At 39.6% G+C, this 20,482-nt stretch overlaps 1 protein-coding gene across 48 annotated transcripts in view; it reads right to left on the reverse strand.

Moving 5' to 3' along the window:
• REV1 (REV1 DNA directed polymerase) overlaps positions 1–20,482 on the reverse strand; it is an 88,831-nt gene that overhangs the window by 50,221 nt on the left and 18,128 nt on the right. For 33 of the 48 annotated variants that reach the window (XR_012421946.1, XR_012421943.1, XR_012421941.1 and 30 more), the window contains exons 2-3: positions 13,041–13,104; positions 10,614–10,740 (exon numbers count right to left, since the gene is read on the reverse strand). Coding sequence is in view for 25 of the 48 variants with exons in the window: in XM_074011078.1 (XP_073867179.1) it covers positions 10,614–10,740; positions 13,041–13,094 (181 nt within the window). In the remaining 23 variants the exon portion in view is untranslated. Of the gene's footprint in view, positions 1–7,540; positions 7,634–10,613; positions 10,741–13,040; positions 13,105–16,183; positions 16,257–20,482 lie in introns of all 48 variants that reach the window. The other 15 variants (XR_012421945.1, XR_012421938.1, XR_012421944.1 and 12 more) reach the window with 3 other exon arrangements.

Genomic DNA, 20,482 nt, shown 5'->3' on the forward strand with positions numbered 1-20,482 from the left:
TAAAGGCTATATTATAACGCATTAATATGGGCACCAAATCCAGTGAAGTCACAGAAATCTAAAAAATTAATTTGCAAGTTAATCTGTAACTTTCCTAAACTAATTCTATTTAATGACTTAAAGAGAAAATGGCTGTCCTTTACCAAATAAAAAGACATGTCAAGAGCACATTAACTTTCCATATACATACTCATCAAGTACTCCCCCCTCTACCAGCTGCTCTTTGAAAACTAATTACTCCAGAAATTTGGAACTGGAAAATACATTGCCCTTCTACTGGATGAAGCGAAGAGGGCTCTTTGAAGTTCACTTTTGAAAGCTCTTACATATTCTTCAGTGTGAAGTGAAGCATGAAAACCAATCTAGTTAAAAGGTAAGATCATATAAACTATGGAATAAGACTGAACTGAGTTTAATCTTAGTTTTCACACTCCTGAGTTGTGTGACTTTGGAGAAGTTGTTTAACCTCTTTAGGCTTTCTCCTCTTTCTCCATAAACAAAGCTGTTACCATGAAATGAGTCTGGCACGTAGAAGGCACTCAATATGAAAACTGCTGTTATTATAAACTACGATCACACTAGAACTCCCTTTCGAGTAATGTATATGACCTCAGGATCCTGCCCTAGATTCTACAAAAAAAAAAAAAAAAAAAAGACAGAAGACAACATACATAGGCTGGCACACGGTGACCCGAAGCTTCAACAAAAACAGACCTGCCAATAGTGCACTATGGACAGCAGCCAGGGACCACTTTGTCAGGCCCAACAGCCTGGCATGCTAACTCTTGGCGTGTACGATAGCTGGAAGCTACCCTATTTTGGTGTTTTTTTTTGGTTTTTTTTTTTTTTTAATTTTTAGAGCAGTATTTCTCTCTGGTTCTATTTCTTCAATACTAGAACATACTTCCTTATTACAAGTCCAAAGGAACATACACTATAACTGCAGATTTGCATAATAAATTCATTTTTGTATTTAACACTCTCCTTTAATTCAGCAGATGGGTGAATTAGAAAAAAAAATTGGGAGTCAAGCACAGTGGCTCATACCTGTAATCCCAGCACTTTGGGAGGCCAAGGCGGGCAGACTGCTTGAGCTCAGGAATTCAAGACCAGCCTGGGCAACAAAGTGAGACCCTGTCTCTACAAAATATGGAAAAAAATTAACCAGGTGTGGTGGTGTGTGCTACTAGGGAGTCTGAGGTAGATACTTTGAGCCAGAGAGGCAGAGTTTGCAGTAAGCTGAGCTTGCACCACTGCACTCCAGCCTGGGTGACAGAGCCAGAGCCAGTCTTTTAAAAAAAAAAAAAAAAAAAGAAAGAAAAGAAAAGAAAAGAAATAAATGGAAAAAAGAAAAAAAAATGGGGAGATAATATCCAACCATGAAGGCTATGACATTGAACCCTGTGTGACACACTGCCCACAGAACCCATCCCTGCAATGTACTGTAACAGTTAACTTTCTCCGTAGCACTGATAATCTGAAATTACCACGTCTGTTTTCACTTGTTTACTGTGAGATTCCCCCTGAAACATATGCTCTTTGAAGGCAGGAACCTTGTCTGTCAAGCACTTTCATACCCCTGACACAAAGCAGGTGCTCAGTGAGTATTTGCTCAATTCATTAACATCCTCAATGCATCAGACTCCTGCCTAGAATCCATCCTCCAGCAAAAGTGGAGTACAAGTGGTACCAATACTTAAAATCTCAAAACACTTATTCACTCACTCACAAATCAGAGAGGCCGTACAATGTATTAAGAGCACAGACTCCAACGCGGGAATGACTAAGGTCAAATCCTGGCTCCATCACTTGCTAGTTATGTGGATTTCAGGCAAGTTATTTAACTTCTCAGAACCTCAGTTTCCTCACATGTAAATTGGGGATAATAATAGTGTCTCAAAGGACTTCTGTAGGAATTAAGAGCTAAAAATTATAAATTACTGAGAAAAGTATCTTGCACATAGTAAAAGTTATGTGGCCAGGTACGGTGGCTCACACCTGTAATCCCAGCACTCTGTGAGGCCGAGGCGGCAGATCACGAGATCAAGATATCGAGACCATCCTGGCCAACATGGTGAAACCCCATCTCGATTAAAAATACAAAAATTAGCTGGGCATGGTGGCATGCACCTGTAGTCCCAGCTACTTGGGAGGCTGAGGCAGGAGAATCCCTTGAACCCGGGAAGCGGAGGTTGTAGTGAGACAAGATCACGCCACTTCACTCCAGCGTGGGTGACAGAGCAAGGCTCTGTCTCAAAAAAACAACAACAAAAAAAATCGAAACAAAACAAAACTAGATTCAGAGAAATTCTATCCTCCAAATTTTTACAATTGATGTCACTGTTTTGAAATGTTAGAGTGAGTGCTTTTCTCTTCATTGTTCTTTCCATTTTTATTTTTTATTTAGAGACAGGGTCTGGCTCTGTCACCCAGGCTAGACTGCAATGGCTCTATCATAGCTCACTGTAACCTCATCTCCTGGTTCATGCTTGTAATCTGAAAGATTTGGGAGGCTGAGGCAGGAGGATCATTTGAGGCCATGAGTTTGAGACCACCTAGGCAACACAGCAATATCCCGACTTAAAAAAAAAAAAAATCCACAAAACAACAAAAACAAAAACCAAACAAAACAGGCTGGGCACGGTGGCTCATGCCCGTAATCCCAACACTTTGGGAGGCCAAGGCAGGTGGATCCTCTGAGGTCAGGAGTTCAAGATCAAGTTTGACAAACATGGAGAAACCCCGTCACTACTAAAAATACAAAATTATCTGGATGTGGTGGCATGTGCCTGTAACTCCAGCTACTTGGGAGGCTGAGGCAGGAGAATCACTGGAACCTGGGTGGCAGAGGTTGCAGTGAGCCAAGATTGCACCATTGCACTCCAGCCTGGGCAACAAGAGTGAAACTCCATCTCAAAAAACAAAAAAAAATCCAAAAATTAGCCAGGTGTAGTGACACACACCTCTAGTCTCAGCTACTCAGGAGGCTGAGACAGGAAGATCCCTTGCGCTCAGGAGTTTGGGGCTGCAGTGAGCTATGATCAGTCCACTGCACTCCAGCCTGGGTGACAGAGCTTATCTTAAATAAATAAATAAATAAAATTCCACAATACTCCTACTATTAGTTTCATTTTGCAGAACATTCTATATGCAACTAAATTTGAGGTTTAACTAAAACCAGACATAGGGACAGACAATTGAAAGCACAGTAAAAGTAAAAGCCATATACAAGGACCACAATTTGGCCGACATTTAGGCCTAAAGCTCTACAAGTAAAATGTCACAACAGCAAATGCCACCACCTAACATCAAAACAGTCATATGAAGACCACTTTCATGTCTGTAGGTCCAGCTTATAGAAACTGTTGCTCATCTGGTTAAAACAAATTCTATAAACAAAAATTTAAAATCTTGCACAAAAGCTTTCCTAGCTAGATTTCTACTGAGAAAACATTTACTACAAGCACCATTTCACCCTGCATATCCAAAGAACTTAACTGTTGGCTGTGCTATAAAAATCACCGAAAAAAGTGAGGTGAATGGCTGCTTATACCTCCTGTGGTCCTACCATAGCAAGACCATCATCACTTCATCTGAGTTTCACAATCTTATAAATTGGAAAAGATAACTTATTGATGAGGAAACAGAGAAAACTTACTGTGCACACGCGTCTGTCTTTGGACTCCTGTCCCCCAGTTTCCGCAGCAGTGATACTTACTCTCTTGACTCTTCTCTCCCCTAACTACCTCAGACTTCCAACAAAGACCACAATCAACTAGAAGCCACAGATGCACTCAGCCAAACAAAAACCGAAGAAAAGTTTCAAATGCTTAGGGAACAAATCTTTGAGTACCAACTAGGTGCAAATTTCACATCAGGTACTAGCAAAATTACAGGAGGTGGCAAAAATTAATACAGTAAGTCTTCTCCTATGTCAGAGGTTCAATTCCTCCACCTCTGATCTACAGGATCAGAGTCTTACAGGAAATGGAAGGAGAGAGATATATCCATACAAAATAATATCTGGGAGGCATTTATTTCCAAAAATTTAGACTTGTCAACAATAAAGAGAATCCTCTCCTAAATCACCACATTTGTATGTTTAGAAAACATCAATGTAAGCTGTCAGCTTTCAAACAAATCCCTATCACTTGAAATGTAAGTCTGTTACACTTGCATATTCCCTTGTTTCATTTGTGAATTGTGCTAAAGTACTTGTCTGCCCCGCCACCTGCCCCATCTGCTTTTTCACAAACTTCAGCAGTGCCAAAATCAACAGACCTGGTCTTTTACCCACGTACTAAAGGAAGCAGAAGATAACCCGAACACCTCTTTCCATATGAACTGTCCCAATCTCATACCACTAGAGTGCAACCACTGTCCACGAGGTCTGAAGCACTGACTCCCCTAGGCAGCTTTCACAAAAATAAACATGCCCAGAGCTTACCTCCCAGAGATTACAATTCAGTCCTCAAATGTGGCCCATTCCTTAAGACTGAGTGGACTTAGCATGAGTGAAAATATTTTAACATTCTGATGTACAAATACAAAACCTGTTATTTATTTATTCATTCAACTAATGTTTATTGAGCATCTACAATGTGCCAGGCAAGGTAGGTGCTGGAGATACCGCAATGAACAAGACTCAAGTCTGTGCCCCGTGATAGCTCTTGTATTCCACTGAGGAGACAAAAGCCAGTCATGCAAGTAATACCACTTTAGGTGCAAATAAATGCAATGAAGTAGTTAAAGGGTTAGAGAGCGACTGGAGGGCAAAGTACGCCTGTTTTAGATAGGCGAAGTCAGGGACGGTCTGGTAAAAAGGTAACATTTGAGCACAGATGTGAATGATGAAGACCTGAGGAAGCAGAAGGAACAGCAAATTTAAGGCCCTGAGGTGTTATCTCTACTCCATGTTGGGCAAGGGATCACTACACATAAAACAGGCTTCCTAACGCCAGAGAACTTAATATAGAATTAAGACCTAACAACACAAGACACAAACCAGGTGTCAAAATAAATGTTTCTAGCAATAATGCTATGGACTATATATCTCTATATAAAATACTACTACTATGGACTAGCTTAGCCAGGGAAGGAGACAAAACCTAACTTTATCTGGATCTTAATGAATGAATTTAATTCCAGTTCACACAAGTGAGGAGGGAAGGAGTTTTTCCTCAGAGGCAAAAGAACAGAAACACAGAACTGTAAAAGTAAAAAGACAAATCTAGAATATCAGAGTAATCTTGTTGAGCAAAATTTAAGAACATGAGGTTGGAAATGTAGGTTAGAATTAGGACTAGAATGTTTTTCCCCATTTTCATTTGAAAAATGCCTGTTTATCGAAGACCAAGCTAAACATTTCAACTCCTTTATGAAGTATTCACTCCCACTCCCAAAGGCAACTGTTTCCTCTCTTCTGTGTTGGCACTCACCTTCCTCTGTTCATGTCTAAGGCTTAGAGATTACTTTTTCATCACAAAATCTACATTCTCCATCAACTGCTATCTCTTTTCAAACATAGTTCCTAACCCACAAGCAGCATCCAAAATATATCTGTTCAATCAACTAAAGTAAAATAAAATGGTATGTAAGGTGTGTAAACTAGAAAACTCAACATAGTAAAGGTGCCAATTCTCCCCAAACTGATCCACAGGTTTAATGTAATTCCTATCAAAATCCCAGCAAGGTATTTTGTAGATAAATGACTTATTTTAACATTTATACAAGTCAGATGCACTGGCTCATGCCTGTAATCCCAGCACTCTGGGAGGCTGAGGCAAGCAAATCACCTGAGGTCAGGAGTTCGAGACCAGCCTGGCCAACATAGCAAAACCCCATCTCTACTAAAAACACACAAAAAATGAGCAGGGCGTCACGGCATGTGCCCGTAATCCCAGCTACTCGGGTAGCTGAGGCACAAGAATCACTTGAGCCAGGGAGGCAGAGGGTGCAGTAAGCTGAGATCACGCCACTGTACTCCAGCCTGGGTGACAAAGTGATACCCTGTCTCAAGAAAAAAAAAAAAAAGAGAGAGGCATAGGTCCTAGAATAGCCAGAACTACCTTGACAAAGAAGAAACAAGTGAAAGGAATCACTCTACCTGATATCAAGGCTTACCACATGGGTACAGTATTTGATATAGTGTGGTACTGGTGAAGGAACAGACACAAACGTCAATGGAAGAGAACAGAGAACCCAGAAACAGATCCACCCAAATATGCCCAACTGACTGTGCTGAAACAACCAGAAATACACAAATTAAAAAAAAAAAAAACAATGTTAAAACCTCAAAATGAAACATGAACTTCAATGTAAAACATAAAACTACACAAATAAAAAAAAATGTTAAAACCTCAAAATGAAACATGAACTTCAATGTAAAACATAAAACTATAGAATTTAAAAATATAGAAGAAAATATTTTGGATCTAGCACCAAAGCGACAAGTTCTTAGACTTGCAAGCACAATCCGTAAAAGGAAAGATCTACATATCAGATCTCATCAAAATTAAAAACACTGTTCTGCAAAAGACCATTTCAAGAGGATGAAAAACCATAGACTGGGAGAAAATATCTGCAAACCACTTTTATGACAAAGCAGTAGTATCTAGAATATATAAGGAAATCTCAAAACTAAACAGTAAAAAAAACTAAACCCAATTAGAAAATGGGCAAAAAAACCATGAACAAACGTTTCACCAATGATGATGTAAAGATGAGAAATAAACACATGAAAGAATGTTCAACACTATTAGCCACCAGGCAAATGCAAATTAAAATCACAAAGAGATACAACACCATCTATTAAAATGGATAAAATGAAAACCACTAAATGCTGGCAAGGATGCAAAGACAGTTTATCCCTCATACAAGGCTAGTGGGAGTATAAAATAGTATAACCACTTTGCGTAACAATTTGGCAGTTTCTCACAAAAACTAAAGACGTAACTATTACGGGAACCAACAACTGTACTCTTGTATTCATACAAAAACTCACACACAAATGTTCATAGCCTACCAAGAAATAACTCAGATGTCCCTAACGGATGAAAGGTTAACATACACATCCACACTATGAAATATAACTGAACAATAAAAAGGCAACAATTTTGATGACCTGAAAATTTATGCTCAGTGAAAAAAGCCAATCCCAAAAGGTTATATACTGTATGTTTTATTTACATAACATTCTTGAAATGACAAAATTATAAAAATGGAGACCAGATTAGTGGTTGCCAGGAGTTAAGGAAAGGCGGCGAACAGAAGTGGGTGTGACTATAAAAGAGTAACATGAAAGACCTTTGTAGTGTGGAAATGTTCTGTATATTAACTGCATCAGTATTAATTTCTTAGTTGTGATATTGTTTGCTAGTTTATTAGATGTTACCATTTGGGGAAACTGGGTAAAGGGTTCACAGTATCACTGTGTGCTATGTCTTACAACTGCAAGTGAATCTACAACTGCAAGTGAATCTACAATCTAAAAAAAAAATTTAATTTAAAAAATGGATGGGCCAGGCATGGTGGCCCATACCTGTAATCTTGACACTTTGGGAGGCTGAGGCAGAAGAATCGCTTGAGCCTAGGAGTTTCAGATCAGCCCGGGAAATACAGCAAGACCTCGCCTCTATAAAAAATTAAAAAATTAGTTGAGCATAGTGGTACACACTTGAGGTCCTAGCTACTTGGGAGCCTGAGGAGACAGGATGGCTTGAACCTGATGTTGAAGCTGCAGTGAGCCGTGATAGTGCCACTGCACTACAGCCTGGGTGACAGAGGGAGACCCTATCTCAAAACAAAGAAACAAACAAAACAAACAAAAAGGATAGAAGGCAAAGAAGTCAATCTTAACAAGCAAAAAACATTTTTGGGTACAGGTGGAGGGACGAATAGGTTGACAGGTGAACTATCAGAGGGTCTTCTCTCCAAGTTCAAGTTCGATGTTAACTTGGTTGGAAGGGACAAGGACCATGAAATCATGAGAGGCTCAGATGGCAGAACTGGGAGCTTTAAAGGAATCAAGAAAAACTTGGATTATTAAAGTCTGTGGGGAGCAGGGTTAAGAATCAACAAGAAAGGACCACACCTTCTTTTACAGTGAAAGCTGCAACTCCCAGGTTTGCAAACTGTTCACTGGAATGAAGTCTCTTTCCTCCAAATTCCTTTTCAGATAACTTTCTATTTTCTTTTTTTGAGAGGGAGTCTCACTCTGTCGCCAGGCTGGAGGACACTGGCACAATCTCGCCTCACTTCAACCTCCACCTCCCGGGTTCAAGCGATTCTCCTGCCTCAGCCTCCCGAGAAGCTGGGACTACAGGCATGCATCACCATGCCCAGCTAATTTTTGTATTTTTAGTAGAGATGGGGTTTCACCATGTTGGCCAGGATGGTCTCGATCTCTTGACCTTGTGATCCACCCGCTTCGGCCTCCCAAAGTGTTGGGATTATAGGCGTGAGCCACCGTGCCTGGCTTGAGAACTTTCTTTCACAATAGCAATGAACAAAACTGACAACGCCTGTAGCTTTGGTGCTTACATGCTAATGGAGAAGAAAGATGATACAATTTAAAAAAAAATATATATATATATAGGCATTCTACAAAATAGCTGACCAGTACACCTCAAACTGTGAAATAAAGCTTATTTTTTTTAATCAAAAGCAAAATAGCACCCCCAACTTGTCTTACTGCATCTAAAGAGTTATTCTTTACTTGCTAATTGTTAATGCTGTTTTATCTATAAAGCTGTATTCACTAAAACTGAATTTTTCTAAAAATACAGTTATTTTATAGCACCACAGTTTGGATGTCTCTGTGAAATTCAGCATAATGGAACTTTATTTGTACAATTATAATGAAATCTTAATAACAACAGCAAAAATATTATCATCTCTATCCTACAGAAAACGATAGATAATAGATCCAAACAGAAAATGTTTTACAGTCACAAAAATTAGTGATAAAAGCAGATTTAGAATTCCAGATTCTCAATCAAAAAAGTGATTACTGCAATATTAATTTGTCCTCCCTCACACAAAGAATCTCTTTTTCTTCCTTCTATGTGAATAAGGGTGCTCTCTTGAACTGGAGACTTCCATGACGGGCTAACGTAAGAAGCAATGCCTACCTGTTTTCATTAACATTTTTAATTTTTCATAGCGCATCTCAGAAGTCCACAGAGCTTGAATTTGTTAGGACACCTACCTACGGAGAAAAGTTACAAGCTTTCTGCATGTGAACTTCCCAACGCTGTACCAGCATTTATTTTGAGGTGACATTCTTAGACTAAACTCATCATCAATGATGTCTAATAAAACCCTTAATTACAAACAACACACTCTTCTCTTACTAAACCAGATAAATGTACCAGTTAATTAATACTTAACTCCAATTCAATAAATATGTCCTGAATGACTGTGTCCAGTCACTGTAGAGGCACCAAGGACAGAGTGATGAAAATGTAGCTCCAGCTCTTGTCCAGTAAACAGACAACTAAGGAAAGGTCTAAAGAACTCTAAGATGCAGATTCATTTAGGGAGCCGTAGCTCCAGAAGAGCACAAGTCACCTAAACCAGTATGAAGGGTCAAACTATCAAGGGGAAGTGAGGCATGGAGACCTGAAAGATAGCAGGTATCAGCCAGCTGAGAAGGGGACAGGGGAATATGCAACAGACTGACACAAATATTTACAGCCATTCACTTCAAAAAATACAATGAAATGATAATAAGGAGAAGAATCCCCCAAGAAAATAAAGAGAAAAATTTAGGCGAAAACCTGATAACTAACAGACAAGTGCTAACTGACTTTACAGTTCAGAGAAAGATAAAACTGAAGCTGGCCATATGGAAGCTCGAAAAGAAGCTGCTTGTTGCCAGTAAAACAAAGAGAAAGTCATGAAATAAAGACACAGGCACCTTCAAAAGTGGATGTGTGGATAAAATCATCCTTGAAACTGTGCCACAGACAAGTAAGAATTCGCAGATTTCTTTCCTCATTCACCAAGAATAAAGACTACACTACTCCTTCCAGATACCGGACTCAATGACAAGAGGCACAGCTGGTGGAGAGGAGGTAGGAATGAAAAAATGAATAGAGAGATTAAGTGAAATTTTACTTCCTAAACTGTGAGAATTCAGGTCCTTTCCTTTCCTGCTTGGTGACCCAAATGCTGGCAGTTTACACTCTTCTCCAGACGAGACAGTAAAAGATTCTTCTCTAGGAAATCCGACACTGACACACACCCACACACCACCCTACCCTAAAGGACCTATGGATAATGACATCTAGAGTGTTACCAATGACATGGACCTACAGTGAAGCTCACAGTTTACAAGTCCTACGACCCATATGCAGTAATTTCCCAGTTAGCTTACACATTTTAAACCTCATGTGACTTTTTGAAACTACGTACTTTGATAAAAGTTAAAGACAATGGTAGGTAAAAGCAACATGGAAAGGAAAAAGAAGTATCTAAGCAGATGATTTATTTTTTATCATCTTACAATCATTTATTTATAATAAAAGAGTAAAAATAGAATTTTAAAACAAATCATTCTCAATCCTAATAAAAATACATGCCAAAATAGGGTTAAGTAAAAAGTACTCAACCTGTGTATCCATTAACATAGATAGCAACTCCACTAAAAATTGTAGATGAAGTCCCATCCTTCTGCAGAGCAGCATCCGATCGAAACTGTTCCTCCAATTTCTGGACCTTGGCAGCCATATACCCACCCTAGAATTAAAGAAAAGATAAACCAATCACAAAGGTTACATTTTCTCCCCCCTTTTTTGAAAAAAATAAAAATTATATTTTAAAAACTAAATAAATGGACCTTATTCTGTGCTAGTGATCAGAACACAATGACAACCTCATAAGCGTAAACCACAGGCAAGGCAATACGTAAAACAGGAAGGCTGGGCCAGGTGCAGGGGCTCACACCTGTAAGGAGCCACCTTTGGGAGGCCGAGGCAGGCGGATCACCTGAGGTCAAGAGTTTGAGACCAGCTTGGCCAACATGGTGAAACCCTGTCTCTACTAAAAATACAAAAATCAGCCAGGTGCGGTGCCCAGCGCCTGTAATCCCAGCTACTCAGGAGGCTGAGGCAGGAGAATTGCCTGAACCCAGGAGGTGGAGGTGGCAGTGAGCCGAGACGGCGCCACTGCACTCCAGCCTGGGTGACAGAGCAAGACTCCATCTCAAAAAATAATAAATAAACAAACACACACGTAGGTCAAAGAAGAATTTTCCCTCTATCAACTCATTTTAACTTTATTACATTCTTATGATTATAAAAGTTACTTTTAAAAAAAGCTAGGTCAATAATAATAATACCGACTGGGCACAGTGGCTCACACCTGTGATCCCAGCACTTTGGGAGGCCGAGGAGGGCAGATCACCTGAGGTCGGGAGTTTGAGATCAGCCTGATCAACATGATGAAACCCCGTCTCTACTAAAAATACAAAATTAGCCGGGCGTGGTGGCGCATGCCTGTAATCCCAGCTACTCAGGAGGCTGAGGCAGGAGAATCACTTGAACCCAGAAGGTGGAGGTTGCAAACAAGCTGAGATTGTGCTATTGCACTCCAGCTTGGGCAACAAGAGCAAAACTGCATCTCAAAAAATAGTAATAATAATAATATCACAACATATTGTTCTTATGTACGTAATTGAGCAAGTTACACCAAAGTTTAAACCAACTACAAATTTGACAAGTGGTCTCAGAACATACTTCATTTTATTTTTTTGAGACAGAGTCTTGCTGTTGTCGCCCAGGTTGGAGTGCCGTAGTGCAATCTCAGCTCACTGCAAACTCTGCCTCTCCCAGGTTCAAGTGATTCTCCTGCCTCAGCTTCCCAAGTAGCTGGGATTATAGGCGACCACCACCATGCCCAGCTAATTTTTGTATTTTTAATAGAGACGGGGTTTCACTATCTTGGCCAGGATGGTTTCCAACTCCTGACCTTAGGTGATCCACCCACCTCAGCCTCCCAAAGTGCTGCGATTACAGGTGTGAGCCACCGCGCCCAGCCTCAGAGCATATTTTAGACTGGCTTCCACTATCTCCCATATACAGAGAGCTTAAAATGAATTATTTCAGGTAAAAATGAGGCAACTGGATAAACCAGTGTAGTCCTCCCTACACATGGATAAGAATGCAATGAATGCTCCAGTGGGTAAATTCTGGATCTAATCAATCTATTTGACAGTAATATTAACTTTCATTAGATAACATCCACCTCACAGTAAATATTAAAAAATAACTTTTTTTGCTAAACATCTTGACAGATCTAGGGATTCAACTATACTTTTCCTGAACTTTGATATAATTAAGCTTGATTTCAATTATTAGGTCTTTAAATTAAAGCTGTAGGTGGCTAGAAGTACATGGTTCTTTTCCGAAAATGGAAATGACTGCATAATTTTTGCTGATTATTAAAATATTACATGCTCACTATAAAGTCTCTTTTCAGAAAATACAGGAAATATAGGGAAGAAAATTAAAACTGGTATAATCCTATTCATTAAAACGTTGAAGTGTTGTTTTCAAAGCTTATTTCTATATCTCAGAGCATAGAGGTTTTACAAAAATATAATCATGCAAAATATTTCTTTGTAACACACTGTTTTAGTCAAGGTTATCTTTCCAGGTTAAGATATATAAAGCTGAATAATGACTGTACAGTGCTCTACTATACACAGATAACTTATTTGACCAATCCCCTATTACTGGACATTTATGTGTTTTCCTGTTTTTCAGTATTATTAGCAATACTGCAATAAAATCATCATACAGTAAATTATTGTGCACTAGGCGTATTTATTTCCTCAGGGTAAAATTCCTGAGAGTAAAGCTTAGGGGATAAAGTTTATAAACATCATAAGGCTTTCAATACATTATGAAAACTCAAGGATTTGGTGTCTAAAGTAATTTACAATTTAGAAAACAAGTTAAACCACATTATAAACTAAAAGAAGAATGAAAAATATCTAGACAGTTCGATATAATTATTTTTACTCTTTTAAAACACACCCATTTTTCCCAGCCATCATTTTCAGCTCGCTTCCTCCATCCACCTCGCCTCATGGTGGAGCTTCTGTATTGGGGAGGAAAAAAAATACATCAGTTTTGTAACATAATGTATTCCTTTTTGACATTTTATTTCAATATCAAGAAAATAAATTAAAATAAATTCAAATGTCCAATTGATGAAAGTCAAGAATACTAAGTAAACTTTTTCTGAAGTTCTCCATTCTCCAGCTTTACAAGTGAAATTTGTCTATAAAACACCCTCCTACAGATATGTTTAAACTGTAACTGTTAAATTTAAAATTCAATAGAAAAATATCTTTATGTATTCCTGAGCACCAATCCTAACACTCACTCACATAAAACATCACCAAATCCAACGAACATGGCCGTGCTTACTTTACTTGTTACCATTATAAGATAATCTAACAAAATATTTCCCTTCATGAGTTGTCCCATAGCATGGCTCTTAAACTCTGTCTTTGCTTTACACACTGGACACTTAAGAGTTCAGTCATAGTGTGATTCACATATTCTGCCAAAGCCCTAGAAGAAGTCAATTAAAAATGATGCAGAAAAAATTACCATTGATAATAAACTATAACAGTAAATCTGTCATTCTCCTTAAGGCAACACTTACTTAAATAACTATACTACCACCAGGATGACCAAATGATGGTTCACATTAAGTGGCAGCTGGCTTAGTGGCTAGCAAAATATAAAATATAACTCATAAAAAGAGGCTAAATGAAACCCCTTGTAAAGTCAAAACCTTCTAACACAAATGACTACATTTTGGGATATGACTACATTTATCCTTAACAAAATTAATATAACTTCTATTTAGATAATTTTCTTCTAGTAACTATACACATGTATATCAAATGGTTACCATATGAAGCCTTATATATTACCCACATCAAATCAGCTCTGACATGATCTATGAGAATTTTTTACTTAACACTTTAAACCATTGACACTTTACCCCACACACATTAGCGGATATTTTCTTTTTTTCTTTCGATACAAAGTCTCGCACTGTCACCCAGGCTGAAGTGCAGTGGCACCATCTCGGCTCACAACCACTTCCGTCTCCCGGGTTCAAGTGATTCTCCTGCCCAGACTCCCAAGAGCTGGGATTACAGGCGCCTGTCACCACGCCTGGCTAATTTTTGTATTTTTAGTAGAGATGGGGTTTCACCATGTTGGCCAGGCTGGTCTTGAACTCCTGACCTCAAGTGATCTGCCTGCCTCTGCCTCCCAAAGTGCTGGGATTATAGGCATGAGCCACCATGCCTAGCCAGCAGATATTTTCTTAAATATTTTTATTCTTAGTATACTGCAGGATTTAGTTTTTCTGTGTTGACATTTATAACAATTTGAATTTTTACTGTCACCCTTAAAAGATACCTAAAAGACATGCAGAAATGTTGTCAAAAGGTTAAGTCCCAACAGAGACAAGATAATACAAAAAAGTTTTAGGGGCATGTGCAAGGTGCTCTGAGAAAAGGTGGTAAACTGATTAACCCTGAGGAGAGATTTTATTTTTAAGTCCCAAGGTAGGAGGAGCATGAATACCCAATGTGCTCATTATCCAGTCCCAGAAGTGCCACATGCTCTGTTAAATATTTCTTCTGTTTTCAAGGGGCTCACTTTGTCCAGTCCCAACAGACTTCAGCCCTTAAAGGAAATCTAGGAGACACATTAACACCCAGCTCTGGACTACATGTAAACTGAATCCATACACCTGCTGGAACAAGTAAAGAGTTTGGAGTTCTGGCCATTATACACTAAAAACACATACCCCGATAATTAAAGGCAGCTATTAAACTGTTAAACAAAGGTAAATAAAGGAGTCAAGTGTATTTTATACATGTGGCCCAATCATTTAAGAGCTCCAGTGTTTAACGTCTGTTGTATACCTACTGCACAAGGCCAATAAAATCCTTAATGATGGTTTAATGAGGGTAGCAGCATGAAGCACAGTTGTAATACAAAAACAAAAACAACAGCAACAACAACAAAAAATAAAACAGGTATTAAGGGTTCTTTCCCCCAACTCCAAAGTAACAAAACCACTCCAGACAAACGTTTAAAACTTTAAAAGGAAAAGGAAAGAACGAAGGACTGAACATTTTAGTTTCGTCGTTTCCAATAACTTGACTCATGAACAACAAACTCCTATTGATCCAGAAATCAAATAGTCAAAAATTACTAGCCAACATTCCAAAGAGGACAAAAATCTTCAGAGACCTGCCGCCTCCCCTCTCTTCCCCAAACCGGATTACTTTCCCTCTGAGAATATTTGGCAATCCTAGAAGAGTGGCTGAGAGACTGGACAAAGGTTCTGACAAACACTGCTGAGAGAGAAAAAGTGGAGTCCAAGGGTCTTCCAAGGATACAGATTCCCACAATTGGTATTAGAACCCCACGAGTAACAAGAAATTGGAAGCAGACAGACCAAACTCTGCAGAAACTGTATTCTGCCTTACATTATTTCAATCTCTGAAAAGAGATTAAGGTGATGGTGGGCCGGGCGCGGTGGCTCACACCTGTAATCCCAGCACTTTGGGAGGCCAAGGTGGGTGGATCACCTGAGGTACAGTCTGGCCAACATGGTGAAACCCTGTCTCTATTAAAAATACAAGATTGCTGAGTGCAGTGGCTCACACTTGTAATCCCAGCACTTTGGGAGGCCAAGGTGGGTGGATCACCTGAGGTACAGTCTGGCCAACATGGTGAAACCCTGTCTCTATTAAAAATACAAGATTGCTGAGTGCAGTGGCTCACACTTGTAATCCCAGCACTTTGGGAGGCTGAGGTGGGTAGATCACCTGAGGTGGGGAGTTCGAGACCAGCCTGACCAACATGGAGAAACCCTGTCTCTACTAAAAATAAAAAACTAGCCGGGCATGGTGGTGCGTGCCTGTAATCCCAGCTACTCGGGAGGCTGAGGCAGGAGAATCGCTTGAACCCGGGAGGTGGAGGTTGCAGTGAGCTGAGATTGCACCATTGGACTCCAGGCTGGGCAACAAGAGCGAAACTCCAACTCAAAAAAAAAAAAAAAATTAGCCGGCACGGTGGCTGTTTCTGCTACTCAGCAGGGATCTTCGAAAAAGAGACTCCGCCAATGCCTCTGTACTCACATCCAGGGAAAAGTTCTCCACTCTAGATGACTGATTTGCTTCTTTAAACTCCATTTAAATTTTGCTCCATTCCCTAGAACGGAGGAGGGCATTTAATCAGGATACCACTACTTGACAGAAATATCCTTCAGAAATAACACATTCCCTCAGTTTTTTTCCTGTTCCAAGCAACCTCCTGAATTACAACGTGTCCTCTTGACTAAAGGTACTCACTGAGAAGTGACTGCGCTGCATTGACAAACCATCCAATTACCAAGCTAGACTTGTAAACAAAAATTGCCTTCCAGTTTTCAGAGGCACTCTTGCAGACCAGGCTCCCAATTTAATTCCACAGAACTTGATGACCTTGAGGAACGTGATAACGGTTTCTGAAACTGTGATTCACAACCTAAAATAACCTGCCAATCTCTCCTTATCCAGTCACATTAACAGGGCAGCCAATTACTGTCTTTCAAAAAATTAGTTTAAAAAACAGATGAAGGGTGAATACACGAATGCAAAAGTACCCTTATCCTTAACATTTAGGGTACGCCTTCAATAAACACAAACTACTGTTACAGTAATCTACTCTGCCAGTCCACAGAGTGAAAATCGAATGAGACTACATATGTGGAAACCCTTTGAAAACTGTAACACAGGGAACACAGTTATTTTAAGTTAGTTATCCAAGGTCTACAACATAACGATAACAGCAGACTAGTAGATTTGGTGATAAAAGATGGGCTCAAATCCCAGTTCCACGACTGCCTAACAGTGTGATCTGGAGTGAGTCCAACAGCACTGAGCCTAACATTTCTTCACCTATAAAACCAGAAAGTTTGACTGCAGAATCTTTATGGGGCCATGACTGGATGTAGGGTGGATGTGGCGGGGAGAAGAAGAGAGTTGGGGGTAAAAACAGCAAGCAGGCAGGGTTCCACTCTCCAAACCCACCTTCAATTTTAGCAGCCATGCTTTTTTTTGTCCCCTGTGAGTTTTAGGTTTAGGGTCTGAACAAGATTGTTCTTGAAGAAAAAGCACAACAACTTGAAAAAGACTGATAATTAAGAGTAATGAACTAAAAACTAAGTACAAAATTTCTTCGTTCTTTTCTGTTTCCATATGTGACTCTACAAGAGAGTCATATGTGGAAATCTCCCAACCCTCGAAAGGTTCACAAGCTAAAACTCACCTACAAGCTAAAAATCAAATTATACAGACCAACTAAATTACAGGCTGTCAATACAGCCATGCCCAGTCCCCAGTGCTAACAAGCAGTAACAACTAGCCAGGTGAGGTAAGGTGAAGGCAAATGGGAGAGTAGCTCTGTCTACGAGGAGCCCAGGGATCCTGAACACCTACACAAAACACTTCCTCTCTCCACTCTCTCAACAGGGATGTTCAAAACTCTATTAAGGGTCTCATCAAGGACATGCTTATTTAAAAATATAACAAGATCACTTATGCATGCATTTTTCCTAACGTTTATCTTCTGCTGGAACATACTACTCTCAGTTCATTCTAAACTTTATTCTTTCTTTTTACCATAGTTATTGGTGGATTTTACTATCTAGCCCAAGAATGATGTTTATCACCAGGAACATTCATTTTCATGTAAATATGATATTTCCCAGCACTTTGGGAGGCTGAGGCGGGCAGATCTTGAGGTCAGGAGATCAAGACCATCCTGGCTAACACAGTGAAATCCCGTCTCTATTAAAAATGCAAAAAATTAGCCGGGCATCATGGCAGGCGCCTGCAGTCCCAGCAATTCAGGAGGCTGAGGCAGAAGAATGGTGTGAACCCGGGAGGTGGAGCTTGCAGTGAGCTGATACCAGGCCACTGCACTCTAGCCAGGGCAACAGAGTGAGACTCCGGCTCAAAAAAAAAAAAAAAAAAAGGTATTTCATCTATTTACAAAAGAACTACTAACATTACAAGGTTCCAAACAGTTCATTACACACTAGAAAAACTCCCACTACAGGCCGGGCGCGGCGGCTCACACCTGTGATCCCAACGCTCGGGGTGGCTCACACCTGTAATCCCAGAGCTTTGGGAGGCCGAGGCGGGTCGATCACATTGTCAGGGTATTGAGACCATCCTGGCTAATACGGTGAACCCCCATCTCTACTAAAAATATAAAAAATTAGCCAGGCGAGGTGGCGGGCACCTGTAGTCCCAGCTACTCGGGAGGCTGAGGCAGGAGAATGGCGTGAACCCGGGAGGCGGAGCCTGCAGTGAGCCAAGATCGCGCCACTGTACTCCAGCCTGGGCGACAGAGCGAGACTCCATCTCAAAAAAAAAAAAAAAAGAAAGAAAAAAGAAAGAAAAACTCCCACTACATACCCACAAAATGTTCAAATGTTCAGTGTTAATCTGATGGGTTACATATCTGTAACTCTAAAGTCTGTTGATTAATGAAACTGATTTTGAGTGGCTTTTTATCAGTCTTTATTACTACAGTCATATATAAATGTACACATTTATAAAAAGTAGAGGTTCCTCTTCAAAGACTTTCCTCCCCATCTAATTAGGAATAAATAGTAACTTCTCTTAGAAGCAAAATTTATTCAAAGACCTGTGTTAACATTCTTAAACATCTGCTAGCTGTAATAAAGAAATCAATGTACTTTATGTTCTTAGCTCCCACAATGTAGCCTAAATACTTGCCCTGGCGCGCGCGCGCGCGCACACACACACACACACACACACACACACACACACACACACAGGTCCAAGTCAGCATTAGGTCATAGCCTGTTCCTCTTCCTTATCTGAAGGTGTTTTTACCTTTCTCTGCATTCCACAAGTTACTTCCTCCTTCCTTTGTTCTCCTCTGCCTTTGCCTCTTTTAAAAAGTTCTAAGTTGTTAGCCAATCGGGACAAATACAGAATGTGAGGTCCTGTTCCAGCCAATGGAAACCAGACATAACAGTAGGGTGGGCACAACAGGTTATAAATAACCCTGCCTTCTTTGTTTGGTGTACTCTCAAGGCAAAACTATTAGCGAGTGTACCCTTTCTGCACAAAGTATAAAACTGGCCTTGCTGAAGAAATTAAATTTATGTTCAAGTGCTACTTCTTTACAGCACCAGGGAACAAGCATTTCAATCAGGTTTATCCTATCTTTATGTAATAGTTACCTAAAAAACATTTGCTGAATGTAGTGAGAATCGACAGGCAAAGAATATGCAATGAATGAATGTGCACATTATAGCAGCATAACATAATTCATGAATGTGACACAAATGCAAAGAAAGCAGCCTGTGGCCACCCATTATCTAGCAAGGCTGAAACAAAATTTGCCTTTGGCACCCTGCCATCTCTCTACTCCATACCTCTTTGTTTTCAGGGACTCTTTGTCTTACTTAGCTGTCAATTCTCTGCTAAGGCATATACTGACAACTAAGGAACTGGTTAAAAACTGGCTTAAGGTATGATGCAACCCAGGGTCATCTGTGTTTAGAAGAACTTCTTCATGACCATTCAATGAGGAAAGGACAATCTTTTCAACAAATGGTGACAGGAAAACTGGATATCACATGCAAAAGAAGTTGGACCCTTACACCACGTTAAAAAAAAACTCAAAGTGTATGAAAGGCGTAAATATAAGAGCTAAAACGATCAAACTCTTAGGAGAAAACATAAAAGCTTCACGACACTGGATTTTGCAATGACTTCTTGGGCAAAATGTAACAAAAGAAAAAAACAGATAAACTGAACTACATCAAAATTTAAAACTTCTGTAAATCACAGGGCAAAAAAGGGTAAAAAGGCAATCCACAGAATGGGAGAAAATATCTGCAAATCATACATCTGATAAGGGGTTCATACACTTCCCATTATAAACAACTCCTACCATAAACCGTAACAATAAACACATAAAACCACTAAGAAATAAACAAAGGATCTAAACAGACACTTCTCTAAAGATAGACAAATGGCCAATAAGCACATAAAAAAAGTTCAGTGTCATTAATTACTATGGAAATGCAAATAGAAACCACAATGAGATACCACCTCACACCCAGCAGGATAGTGACTATTTAAAAAAAAAAAAAAAAAAAGGGTTGATAAGGATGGAAAGAAATTGGGCCCAGTGAGCCCTGTTGATAGGAATTTAAAATGGTGCAGCTGATATGAAAAACAGTATGGCAATTACTCAAAAAATCAGAAATAGAATTATCCTGTAATTCCACTTGTGAGAATATATCCAAAGGAACGGAAACCTGGGACACAGATATTTATGTGTACATTTATATTAATAAGCATTATTCGCAATAGCCAAAAGGCGGAAGCAACCCAAGTGTCCATCCACAG

Source organism: Macaca fascicularis, chromosome 13 (assembly GCF_037993035.2).
Source record: "Macaca fascicularis isolate 582-1 chromosome 13, T2T-MFA8v1.1".
NCBI classification, from domain to species: Eukaryota; Metazoa; Chordata; class Mammalia; order Primates; family Cercopithecidae; genus Macaca; species Macaca fascicularis.